The sequence below is a fragment of the Nesoenas mayeri genome (genome assembly GCF_963082525.1).
Source record: "Nesoenas mayeri genome assembly, chromosome: 1".
NCBI classification, from domain to species: Eukaryota; Metazoa; Chordata; class Aves; order Columbiformes; family Columbidae; genus Nesoenas; species Nesoenas mayeri.
Genome location: NC_137541.1, coordinates 49349433 through 49363546, shown reverse-complemented (window position 1 = coordinate 49363546; position 14114 = coordinate 49349433). Strand labels below are relative to the sequence as shown.

The 14114-nt window shown below is 37.9% G+C and overlaps 1 protein-coding gene across 1 annotated transcript; it reads left to right on the top strand.

Annotated features, from left to right (window-relative positions):
- Positions 1-1481: 1481 nt before the first annotated feature.
- On the top strand, positions 1482-13792 carry NTS (neurotensin; the record flags this gene model as incomplete). The annotated part of the gene is made up of 4 exons (XM_080355287.1): positions 1482-1542; positions 4992-5053; positions 11211-11435; positions 13646-13792. 4 exons carry the CDS (start codon positions 1482-1484, stop codon positions 13790-13792), a joined length of 495 nt encoding a protein of 164 aa, XP_080211413.1.
- Between the last annotated feature and the right edge of the window lie 322 nt (positions 13793-14114).

The following is a 14114-nucleotide window of genomic DNA, read 5'->3' as shown; positions in this document are numbered from 1 at the left end:
AAATGTATTCACGGAGATCAGAATGTTCCGCATTGTAATATCTGCATTCAACAAATGGAGCATTTGTCTGTGTCTGAGAAAAAAATCATTGTAAATGCGGTAGCGCGATGGAGGCTGATGCCAGATTTCAGCTTTACGTTTACATAGTCGCACGTTAAAGATTAGCCTGCCCTACCCTTTACTTCGGATAATTTCCGTGGTTTTTACGGCTCGGGAGAGCCCGGGACAGATACGGGCCGCCGTGCACACAGGGAGGGCAGGTCGTGCGGTTAAACGACGGGGGACTCTGTGTCCCCCTCACCCCCGCCCCGGCGTCGCCCGCTGCCAACGCAGCCCCTCCCGGGGCAACGCGCTCTCGCTCCGCCGCCGCGCTGCCTCCCTCCTCGGGTCCTCTGCCTGTTGTATTGAGTCGTGAGCTCTGGATGCTGTTTCACGGAGCCCGGTTCTTGCTGGTCGTTGAGGAAAGAGACCTATTGTGAAAAACAACGGGGAAAAGTACATTTTAAAATAAATCTCTCGTAGGAGCCCTGACTCCCTTGAAATCAGAGCTGTTGGCCCCCGGCAAGCACTCTCCAGAAGTAACAGGAAGTCTCGCCGTGTCGGTTATCAGAATTTTTTACTCCTCTATGAAAAATGTCTAAGTTACTTTCCCATTATTCCTCTCCATCGCTCTTTCTCACACAGGCTACACTTTTTTTTTTTCTTTTTCTGCTCTCCATGCCCCTACCCATGCCCAGGGTTATACTCCTGCCCATGCCCGATTCACGCACCCACTCCCCATCCTTGTTTTAGCACTCCTGTGCCTGCCCGGTGTCACACTCCTGCCCCTGACCGCTGTGAGGTTCTCTCCTCGTTTTTTTTCCCTTTTCCCTCGCTGTAGGGAAAGGCAAAACAGATGACAGACAAAGCTCATCAGACGACACCGCAGGAGGACCGCGCCGTCCTCAGGCGCGGCTGTTTCCCTCCCCTGACCCAGTGCACAGTACGCGCCAGGGGTCCGAGCAACTGCGGTAACTTCTTTTTTTTTTTTTTTTTTCCCGATAATAATAATAGTAAAATATTTCGGGGGTTTTCCAGATCAAGGGGTTCCCCGCCAGGAAAAGACACTCCGGCGGTGAATGCGGAGGTTCGCTGCGCGCCCCGCGGGGCTCCGCGTGCGTCAGGCGGCCAGTGGCGTCAGCGGTGTCGGGCGCGGAGCGGCGGGGAGGGGGCAGCGGGAGAGGGGAGGGGGCGGAGGGGGCGGAGGGAGGGCACTTCATCAGGAGGCGATGGCGGCACTGCCGTGACATCACCCCGCGGCTTATATAGTTGGGGAAGGGTCCGGGTTCCCCGTCTGGTGCCTGCAGCCGTCCGCCAGCGCGTGTGCTGGAGGCGCGGAGCGGCGAGAAGCGGCGGGGCTCTGTCTGTGTGTCTGTCTCTCTCTCTCTCCATCTCTCCCCAGGATTTATGGACTTTACTTTCTAGAGGGCGGCGCAGCAAGGATGAGAGCCCAGCTGGTGTGCGTGGTGCTGCTGGCCTTGGCCTCCTGCAGCCTCTGCTCAGGTAAGTCCCCGCGGGCGCTCCGCACTGCCCTTCTCCCGGGCGCACCCCACAACGCGGGCTTGGCACTCGCCGCCATCACCCGGAGGCTCTCCGACCGGTAGGCACTAAGCTGCTCCCAGACTTTTGAGAGGGATCAAAAGAAAAGTGAAGTCCCTTCGGGCTACCGTGGCTATATCCGTCGGGTGCTAAGGAGCTGGCGCTGATAACGGGCTCTGTCCAGCATCATTTTTTGTCGCTCCCGTAACTTTCTCCCTCTATATAAACCACTCCTCTTCACAGCATCCATACCACAGCAGTTAGTGTAGACTAGTAATTGGAAATACACATCAATGTAGACCATCTGCTTGATTATGCCGCTTTGTTTGTGATTTATTGAATACTATGTGTGCATTTCCAAACTATCACAGAAATTATTCTGCAATTTATACGCATAGGTGCCATAATACAAATCAACATCAATAGATATGCACTTTAGTCACCTCTTAGTGACAGAAATTCCATTTTAGCGTTCTGGGGAAAAAATTGCTAGCAACTGATCTGAAAATAGGATAAAAGCTACTGAATCAGATGCAGATCACACAATAGGAAGGTTAATGTAAGTGCATTTCTACTCTGAGAATAATTGCCTTAGAAACCTAAAAAAGAGGTCCATATATTAAAATGGATTGCCTGTATCTTTGGAAAAAGACACAGCTAAGTATGTGTCATTATGCCTTGAGTTTATGACCCAAAATGGGTATGGTGGCAATTAAACAGGTGTGTGCATACAGACATGGAAGCAGAATAGGCTTCAAAATCCAATCTTAACTAACTTGAAAATTACTTTAGCTTTTAACTCCACGAAACTTAAAGAGTAAATTTACAAGTAGCTTCACTTTACAGCTTCATTGTTCAGGAGGACTCCAAATTCGTATTTCTCACTTTAGATGAAAGTTTCCAATTTGTATTTCCCTGCAGAAGAAAAATGTAACACGCGTAATATCTGCATTTTATCACAGTTTAAACATAATGATTCTGCATATTATGTATTATTATATTCTATATAATGTCTCTCAGATTTTTTTTGTCCATCAAAATGTTAAATAATACCTACCTATCTTCCACGTTTGCAGCTATCTTCCACCCTCAATGGTATGGAAGCTATCTTCCATTCTCCATAGAATATAAAAACCAGGTGCTAAACAGGCACAAGTCCTTTCATTGTCCTCAGATGGTATGACCCAGGACACCACAAATCAGGATGCTGTCGCAGGTGTGCTGCTCACTCATTCACAAGAGCTGCTCCTGTTGTTACTGGAAATACAGCTGAGGTGACTTTGTGCTGTCAGCAGAACTTTGGCTAACAGGAAATCGATTAAGATAACCAGCAGTGCTGAAAGGCATTAGGTTGAAGAGAAGTTGCGAGTGACTTGCTGTAAAACTGATCTACAAAAAAATTATTCAATATTTTCAAGTACAACTTCAATGTAAAAAACAAGAATGAATTAATGTAGTGTGCTGGTAACACAAAGGTGAACAGGAGCATCACTACAGAGGGAGATTGGCATAACATTCAGAGGTTTGTGATGACCTGAGTAATAGAAATGGGAAGAAGGACAACAGTACAAAATGCAATACCTTAGGCTATTACAGAAGTTCCTATTAAAATCTTCTTTTAGCAGGAGCCCAGGTCTTGGAAATGTCCGAGGAGATAAAGGACTTGGTCATATTATCAGATCTCAGCTTTTTTTATGAGATATTAAGATTTTTCAGCCATGAAGGACAAACAAAATAAAAAATGTGTAAGAGAGCTACTTCCTGTAGCTGATGGTAGGTGTTAAGGCAGTTGAGTACTTAGGCTTCTGATCTGAACTGTACTGTGCTGTGCTGTGCTGAGATCCCATCAGGCACAGAGGAAAGCCACTCTGATACCAGAGTTGGGGAGTACAAGGCTATTACAAGAGAGGAGAACAGACAAGAGTCTAATAGCTCTTTCACTGAAGTATTTATGGGATTTTTAGGGCAATGGTTTATGTCCAAATGGCACAGTGACATTACATTTGAAAATCACCATGTAAGCACACACATTTAAGTTTTAAGATGTAAAGGGTGGTCGGTGATTGCTCTCAAAAAATATGAGTTAGGTAAATATTGGAAATAGAATTATATAATTTATGGTGAAGAAAGTTATATACAAGCCATTAATAAACTTGTAATTAGAAATAAATCAAGCCTGAAATTAGGAGGAGGGGAATGGCTGTTGATAGTTTGGAAGAATTCCCCAAAGCAGATGGACAGTGGTGGTGAGATTTTGTTATTAAGATTAAACGTAATTTATTTTTTAAGCATTATAATGGTTGGCTTCCTGTGCTAGCAGAAATCTATGACAGATTAGCAGATATTTGTATAAAAGGCCCCTTGCTGTCCCATGTTCTGTGAAAGGTAGCAACACAAGATAGTGATGATTCCTGAAATGAAGGCATAGGCAGAATCTATCCACAAATTCTGTGGTAGGATAAATGCCAACAGCATCAATCATTTCAATCAAAGTGAGGTATGAATATGGAATAGATTTTGAGTTAGTTTGTTTTTAAATATAAGTAAGCATGTTGTTTGGCTTTGGACTGCTGGTATTCCAGGAAAACTAAAAGCTTTATGGAACTTCATTTTTCCAGAAGACTTAACAGATTTCTCTTTGTACCTCATCTTTGAGCTACGATTGCTGCTATGTTTTCAAGAAAACAGATTTTTCTTGTGATTCTGTACCTCACAAAGCAGAAAAGTTTGTGGCTATTTTATCTTTATACAACAATTTTTACCCTATTCACCAAATCACGGGTCTTGCAAGTCTGTTGAGCTATTAAAGGTCAATTAAATTAGTAAAGAAAATTCTAAGATTTTCAGTCAGAATACTTTCTTTTGGCATATGCTTTTTCAAGAGCTTGTATCATAAACTCTGGTCAAGCACAGTTCCCTTGTATCAAAAAAAATCTTAATTTAACCAAGAATAGCCAAGACTAAATATTGTCAGGTAATCATAACTGCTATTCACCTAAATACTAAGCTACTACTTAAATAAATATTATTTGAAATAAATATCCAAAACCTTCTTATAAAGTAAGCAGGAGTGACAAATAGTGATTATGAAAGCCATACTGATTTTGAATGAAAAATATTGCGGCAGTTTTGTTTACTGAAAGGGCTGAAGATTACTGGGCCTGACTGCTGGTGAACTGAGATTAATAAATCATTTCTTTCACTTCAATAATCTTGATCATGCTTTAAAAAGGTAGTGAACATCCACTTTAACATAATGTTGCTGTTACCCAAAGACAGTCCCTCTAGATCACTTGACTGTGTTTTTTGTTTGTTTTTCAAAATTCATTGATATATCTAAATTCTGTATGTTGAATTGAAATGTCCATGATTTATGATGGAATGATAACCATATGTTTCTGGTTTATTCCTAGATTCAGAAGAGGAAATGAAAGCATTAGAAGCAGATTTATTGACCAATATGTACACATCAAAGGTAATTATTTTTCCTCTTTCAGCTGACAGGTAGGGGGCAAATGAATTCTCATTACAAAACCAGAAGTCTTTGCATGAAGTAATAACCTATGGTCTGGACTGAAACGTTCAGTGTTATACATTACTTTGGTAAAAGATTTTCTCCTGTTCAAAGGAAATTTAAAGGTGTTGATATGTCACACTAAAAGTGTTCCTCACTTGTAACACTGGTACTTTCATTAAACTGTCAAAACTGTGTTATGTGCAGATATGTAAATTTATATGAGGAAATGTGTTTCCAATAGGATTATGCCTGCTGAAAGCTAAATTAACCTTGAGTCAAATACATCAGTGCTATTTTTATGCAGAACTTTTCCTATATGCATACAAATTAAGACAGTCATAAAACAGAACATGTTAATACGTATGCTGATTTTGGTTGAATAATTTAATCACAGTATTAGTACTGTAGCATGGGAATATCACTGTGAAAATATTAATCTGATAAATGGAATTGACAAGTTGCCAGGCTGTCAGTACTGTACTTGTTATTTAATACAAATAGACAAAAGTTCTGTTCCAATCTCAAATTGACAAAGTGAAGCAGAAAGGGTTGCACATATGTATTGAACACGCTGATAGACACTTTCTCACCACTGTAATTTCCGACAAATTATCTAAGAAATACATATGTCTAATATTTCTTCAGCAAAAGAACAAACATCATGGGCTTAAGGCTGAATATTTTAATTCTTCATTCTAATGAAGTTCGAGTATTGCTTAAATTCAATGAAATGAAAATTTTCCCCCAAAAAATAATTTCATAAGCCAATGACTAGTTGAAGTATAGGGAGAAAGCCTGCCTAGAAGACTTTCATATTTACCGTATTTGCTTCTATGTGAGCTTTTTCACAGGATCCTTTGAATAGATTAGAATAAGAAATGAGGCCAGAAAGTACATTGTTTTGATCTGGTTTGGCAGTTCTTAGGTTCCCATGTTCTTTAATGGCATGGTAATTAACCTTAGATAACAAATAAACCTGTTTGTCACTCGCTTCTCTAAGGTACAGAGAGATTTAATAGATATTATTTTCCTGAGACAGATTTAAGTGTAGGAGGCTGACAAAAATAGTTCTTTCCCTGTGTAGCAAAGCATAGTATGCCCTGGGAGGAAACCCTGCAGCTATTGGTATTTTTGTAACTGACTTTAGTGGAACTGTGAACCTAACTTCCACTTCCGTCTTTTACTCCCCCTCAGCACAGAGAACAATGTCAGGTAACTAAAAATGCACAAATATAGCGCATCAGTAATGATGTTTGCCATAATACTCTTATATGTTGTTTTACATCATGTAGTTTGCTATTCAATTTCCTTATGGTATATACCATAAATCAAGTGACACTCGAAATTGACAGAAGCAGTAGATACATGGCGGAAACATTGCTTTAATTCTACATTATGCTGCCTTAAATCACCATCTAAATTAACCAGTTCAATACATATTGTCCCTTGACATCAAAGTAAGACATAGTGGAACTGCTAAATAGTGTGCACAAATGCTTCTACAGGAGGCTGTTCCATTCACTACTGAAATGACAAATTATTTTTATTTTTTTCTGTTGTCCTCTGCTAGCTTTTAACCTTCATTAGAACAGAAGTATGGTTCTGGTGTTAGAGACAAATGTGAGGATGACATGTGTAATAACTGTCTTGTATCGTGCCTGAGATCTGGTTCCAGTTGAGTGCAATTACTGTTAAACTGCATTAACTGTCTTTGACACTGACTTAGTAACAAGCAGCAAGGGAAATTCAGACAATTTAAACAGCATTAAGATGGGGACGGGGGGAAGAAAGGAAAAAAAAAAAAGAAAAATATGTTTATGAAAGCTGAGATCTAAAAATGCAGCAAAGCGGATTATCACTTGTAGTTCTAGTTTTTGACAGAAAAAAATCTTTGTAAATAGACACTTTTAAAGTATAGTATCAAGACTACAGTTAGGGGTTAAGCACACTCTTTTGGCAACATTCAGTAGTTTATTCAGTATTATGGAAAGAGTTACCACATGCTTTTGACTTGACAGACTGCTGTCCAGTGTCTACTGGCCCTTTTCAAACTGCTTTTTAGAGTCATCTGTATGCTGAATCACTCTCCATCTTTAAAGAATTACGTCCATGCTTATTATGAGCTGTCTTGAACATTTAATAGAGTTTATCACCCTTTTCTGCTGTTACATCTCAAAGAAGATAGAGGGATCAAGTAAGTCCCTAAAATGATTATCTGTCTTTTCTCTAAGAGAAAATCCAAAGAGCCATTTGGAAGATCTGGTAAGGCAACGCAACCTGATGTGTCACAAATATGTGGACAGCCATCTGTTGTCTCTCTTTTGTCTCAAATAGCTCTATTCCCAGCTTCCCAAATGCTTGCCTGAAACCACCATTTGCACGAAAAATGTCCTGAACTCAAACAAGACTGAGGGGATGTTAGTTAAAGAAAGAAAGAAAGAAAAAAAAAAAAAAGTGTTGTGTTTTTTGTTGTTGTTGTTGGTTGTTTGTTTTTTAAGAATACATAACCACTAGAATATACCTTGGGATCCCCAATGACATTAATTTTCTGAAGTCTTGGGCCCCCTGAGCTTCTTACTGTTCTAGGATTCCTGTTGCTGACTGTACTTGCCCAATTCTGCTTCCTTGTCTAAGGCAGATTAGTTTACTGCTGCCTATGAGTTGCTGACTTCCTCACTCAGTCATCACATGAAAATTTATTACATTTTCAGACATTAGTATACAACATGGAAGATCTTCCGCTGTAACAGAACTCAATACAATATATGCTTAAAGACAGACAGTATTTTTATTTTTTCTATGGTTATATTCTGAATAAAACTCAACTACAGTTCTGAAAAGGAACTGTCGAAATCCTACATTTCCTTGGGTTTTACTTAGTTATGAATTTGGTTTTTATCTGCTTTCACTAGATAAAGAATATAAAAATCAGAGAACTGAACTTACTTTTTCTCAAAAAAAAAAAGCATTTGAGAAGTGTGTATGATAACATAAGAAGTATCTTAAACAAACTATCAGGGTTATCATTCAAACAGAAATGGAAATAAAAAGATATAATGTAAGTTATAATTTGGGATTCTCTAATCTTTCATACAACAAACCTGTTGTCAAAGAAGTAAATATTCTCAGATTCATTTCAGTGTCTTAGATGATTTAAAATTCTTTTTCATGATATACAAGGTATGGGAAACCATATATCTGAGTCTGATTTCAGTAGCCTATTCAACAATGGAAATGCATATATAATATTCGCTTCAGCATTAATAACTTTTAAGTTCTGACTCATACTGAAGTCTCTTTTCTTCCTTCAGACCATTCCCAGGTATTTTTCAAGTTAATATTAAAAAAATTAGTTCCATCTTGGCAGATATGGGTTCCTTGATCTCTTGTGTAGGTGTTCTCCAAGGCATGTCTTGAGCAACTGTAGTTGGCGTTGCTTAAATCTGTGTGGAAAAAAATCTAACACATTTGAGATATACCTGGACATTTGGGCTGTGGTCATGTTAAACTGTATTTTCACATATTCCTTTAGGAGGACTGCTTCAGAGACTTCCCATGCCTTATACAACAAACCTGTTGTAATGCTTGCTGTAATAGTGGAGCAGAAAAGTAATGACTGCTCTGTTCAGTGACCTCTGAGACCTCCATATTCAATTAAAAAAAAATACTTCACTCTTGACTGAAGTTCTTAATGCTTTATAGTCTCATTCTGTGAGCTGACAGCAGTCAGAAGCAGGTGTACCCAAATGAAAATAGTCTGAGGTGATATTTGTGTGGTATTAGTGGGAATTAGACTCCCTTAACAAACAATGTATGCTTGCAGATAGCAATGCAAAATTTTTTCCCCTAATCTCATAAGCAGCAAATAAGACCAATTTCACCTAACGACGCTTAAGTGCTTTACTAGTATACAGAGGTAAGTTCCTTTAAACGTAGACATGCATCAGGCCAATATAAAGTAGTGACTTTAGATCAAAAAGATTTTATAAATTATGCAAGAAGACATAACAAATTTCCCTACCCTTCCCTCTTCTGCTCTGTTCCCATCCACTGCAATTTATTTATTTATTTTCAAACTCTGAACTCTCACTTGCTGATGTAGCATTGCCCCTGTATTTCATTTTTCATTGCAATTTAGCTATTGTAGTGCTAGCTCATATTTCTTTCATACAGCTAGGACAAAGAAGTGTACTGGAAAAGCCTTCCTATTTTTCATGGAAAGCTTCATATTTTTATATTTCATAAATATTTCAAACCAGAAGATTTTGAAGTTGCAGTGGACTCTTGCTCTTTTTGCTAGTTTAACTTCTGTTAATTAAATTAGACATTCTGCAAAGAGGTTAATTTTTGTTTTGAACCTGTCACATCTTTTAAAATAATTCAACACACTAATTAGGGCACCTAGATGGGGCAACAGATGAACTCAAAGTAAACAATGCAGAACCAATTTCAAGCTTCTGTATAAGATTTGAGATTTGTTTTCTTCTTAGCCGCAAAATAAAATACTCTTTTTTTTTTTCTTTTTTTTCTTTTTTTTTTCTGAGCCTCGTCAGGAATATGAGAGCACATAGTGGTTTTATTAAAAGGCTAAATAATTCTAATTTTGAAAAGCACACTTATATCAGATGTATATTGGAGCAGTGACTATGCTGAAAACTGAATTTTTGTAATTAATAGTGATAGTGACAGCCGCTTTTCTTGTTTTTTCCTCACTCCTCTGCATTTTCTTTATTTTCCTTCAAAAATAGTAAAGTATGTTCAATATGCATACAAAGCCTCTTTCTTAGGAAGGTACTTTAAAGAAACAACAGGTTATGTGATTACTAATAATGTTCAGCTAAGCACTGTATCCACAGTCTTAATGCTGTCAGTATGTAAAAGGCAATGTCTGTGCCAATGTAATACATCTATTTAACTTTGTACATCCAGGAAAAGAAGTAACTACATTTCAGTTCATAGGTGAAGTGTAATCCTAATCTGCACAGCAAGGAAGCCCTTGCCAGTAATAAATAGGAATTTGCTATTAGGCTTTTGACTGGAGATTGCTATTTCACCAGTTCTAGGTTAAGAAAACTTATTCTATACTCACTGCTAAAAGGAATACGATTTGAAAGAAATAATTAATAACAGGAGAACCAAGAATGTGGCAAAGATATGAAAAGTAGTGAATGAGCTAGCACTTAGGCTTTTGACTTACTTTTTCTACTGATAATCAAAACTAAAGAAGACTACTGGCACAACTGCTTGGAAAGAACAGTACCGGTAGAAAAGTAAAAATTATTTTTCTTATCATTTTGAAGAGGGTTTAAAAGTTAAATAGCTCCTTAAGAATGCAAGATACTGGAAAAAGCAGAATTTGAGACAAATCTTGGTGAAATTTCTGTGTTTCTGTCTTTACATAACATTATGGACCACCTAAACAGAGTTGGTCTGAGTTTTTCACTCCAGTTACCAAATCAGGAATACATTGTTTGCACAGCTCTGTTTCATCTTTGCTCCATCTTCATCTGAGTTCGTAGACCTTTGATTCACATCTCCCAGGCTCACAACTCTCCAGCATCCAAAACTCCTGGGACTTACAGAATCCATAACTTCAGTCCCAACCTCATCAGATAGCTTGCCCTGAAGCAGGGCCTCCATTCCTTTTCTCAGGGAATTCTGAAATGACTGGTATTTGTTCTGAACTGGGGAGGAGCATCTAGTTAACCACAGGCATCCACCTTGGATTCCAGTAATGGGAATTTATCCAGTGGGTTTGACTCATTGTCCTGATTTACACCTGTGAATTTATATTATATTAATTTCCATTTGTGTTTTTGTTTGCACCTGTGCAGAATGACTATGAAATGCTACCATTCTGGTTTGGTAGCAGTTTAGTTTTTCATTATGTTCATCTACCTGGGAGGTAAAGCAGTGGGGAAGCAGACTTGGTGCTTTTAATAAATGAGTTGGCCTAATTTCAGCACTCTGTAATTATTGTCTAAAAGTTTAGTAGATGAAAAGTACTTCAAACACACAAACATTCCTACCAAAATGTTTGAATGTCACACATTATTACTAAAAACAAACAAAAAAAATATGCAACATGTTAAAAAGTGGGTGTTTGTATTTTCAGATTAACAGAGCAAAACTTCCTTACTGGAAAATGACCCTGCTAAATGTCTGCACTCTTGTCAACAACATGAACAACCAAGTCGGGGAAGCAGTAGAGGTAAATGAAGAGGACCTTGTTTCAGGAAGAGAGTTTCCTGCTGCTCTGGATGGCTTCAGCTTGGAAGCAATGCTCACAGTGTATCAACTCCAAAAAGTTTGCCACAGCAGAGCCTTTCAGCATTGGGAGGTAAAACAAACAGTCACAAATGCATGTTTCATCTGTTGTTAAACTCTCAGGGTCTGTTTGTAATGATGTTTTAAAATCTGTATCCATGTGGCCCCCGTCACATTCTCTGAGCTTTCCTTCCCTTTTTTGTATTCTCTAATACCTCTAACATGCCTCTTAGTGAAAGAAGAGGAGTATAGAAAAGTATGAATTAACATAGTTTCTGATGAGCTGTCCATTTTTTACGACAACCCATAGATAAATGAGAACTATTCTTAACTACATACTTTCTACACTCTTAGTAGCCATTCCAAGGAACCAAATAAACACATGAAAGTCAGCTCTATGCCAGAACATAAAATTAATATCTACTTGACAGGTGTGAAGTTACTGCAGATTTATTGAGGCGTAACTAAATGTAGGCAATGTTTCTGAAAACGCTTTTAAAACCCTAAGGCAAACTGGATTCAAAATGCATGGACATATGCCCATGCGTACATGTAATTTGACGAGGTGCTCTGGGTTTCTTATAATTACTAGGAAATCAGTAGAGAGGGAACTCCTGCTTTTCACTTCCCTACACCCAAAGAGGGCCCTGGAAGTTGACGTTCTGATTGTATGAGGATTGGTGCCCTTAAATAGTGATTGTTTATAGTCCACTTGTGATATTTATCTTAGTGACACTACCACACAAAGGCTTAATGGGCACAATCCACTTGTGTTGTTATATATTACACTAGAAGCTGCTTTGCATAGTGAAAAGAGATATGTCAGTGTCACTACCCACTTTCCAGTAAATTTGATTTCTTCAGCTGTCACAGATTGATGTACAGTCTGGCTGAATCTTGATCCTCTTTTGTTTGCTGAATCACAGCTCTATATTTGCAGGCTTATTCTTAATGCTTCACATTAGCTGGGCTGGTCCATTTGAAAGAGTGCAAAATCTTTGAGAACCAGTTTTCTGAGGACTCTCTTCATCAGTACATTTATTGCTGAAAAGGAGCTACCATAGAACTGACCATATGCAATAGCCCAACTGACTTAATCACAGTTTCTTACCTTGCAGTTGCATCATATCTTGTGGTGGCTGGGAATCATCACTACTAACAGTACTGTACGTGAAAGTGAAAAAAAGTATTTATCTCTTGGCTTAGGAACACACTTACGCAGTGCAGAGGATTATATGACACAATAAAAGAAGAAGGGATAGAGCCAGAGGGAGAAGCATTGAAGAAGGCTTGAAATAAACAATTAATGTAATGAAAAAAGTTCTTGTGATCTTATTCATCCAGGATTAAATCCAAAGTCTGTTGAAACCATGAGAGTCTTTCCATTCATTTCCATAGAATTTAGATGAGCACTCATTTATTAAGCAATTAAGTGAGTAACAGAGTTTGATTGCTTAGGGAAATACTGGGGTGAGTATAAAACTGTTTTCAGTTTATTGCCTTTCAGCCAGACAGTAGGACTGTACTTGGCCATGGAAGAACATGGTGAGAGAATGGATGAAATTTTAACAGATAAAGAAAGAAGAGACATGAACAAAACACTTTATTAACTTCAAGTAAAACTCAAAACACAGTTATATAAGAAATTTTGATGGACAGACTTTTGACTTTCTTGTACTTTATTTCATTTTTTATTTGCTTATTACACATTTTGATTTTTCCAGTTGTAGGAAGTTGCAGATAAAAATATTGCTCAAAAGCTAAAATCAGCAAGCAGTAGGTGTTTTAGGACATGTTTAGCCTAAATGAGTGATTACAGAGTGCAAATCATTAGGAAGTTTTCAGTCAATTTGAGTTTAGTACAAGAAGGACATATCAGCTTTTCTTTCTGGTCAAAACCACTGATCTCATTTGTTTCAGTGGAATTTAGATATCACTCCCATAAGATTCAGCTCATCTTTAAACTGGTCCTAGGCTTGTGTCTTGACTTCAAACCAAACCAAACCAAAAAACAACAACAAAACACCAAAACCAACCAAAGACCAACCAACAATAACAACACACACACATAAACCCCAAAAAAACCCCAAAAACCACAAAACCAAATAAACAAAAAAGCACACAAAAAAGCACAACCAAAAAAATCCCACAGCTATTATGGTAAAGATTTTTATTCATGGCAACTGTTAAAATAAAATAAAGTTTTATAAAACTTTCTAGGAACTGATAATCTTCATTACCAAAAAAAGCTGATAACCTTGTGTCTCTTCTTGCATCCTACAGTTACTTCAGCAAGATGTTTTTGATCTAGCGAACTCAAGCCAAGAGAAGGAAATAATGAAAAGAAAAAATCCTTATATTCTGAAACGGCAGCTACATGTGAACAAAGCTAGACGACCATACATACTCAAGAGAAGTTCATTTTACTGATGCAGCAGAAGAAAACAATGTATATTTAGTTTATAGGTAACTGTGCATTATGGTTATCTTATTTAAATCTAAAATCATACTTGTGTGAAAATATACTATGAAAAATCATCAAGATGATAACATAACTGTGTCTTTTTTGCAATTGCTGTTTCTTGACTGTGATTTTTTCCTACTTGAGATTAATTGGACCAATACATTTGCAAATAAATCCAGTTTCTAAGCATGATGTATTGTACAAAACAGATTTCAAAATATTTCCAACAATATTGTAGTCTTTTCCTAGTTTATAAAGCACACCGACATACACCAAGTAAATTGATAT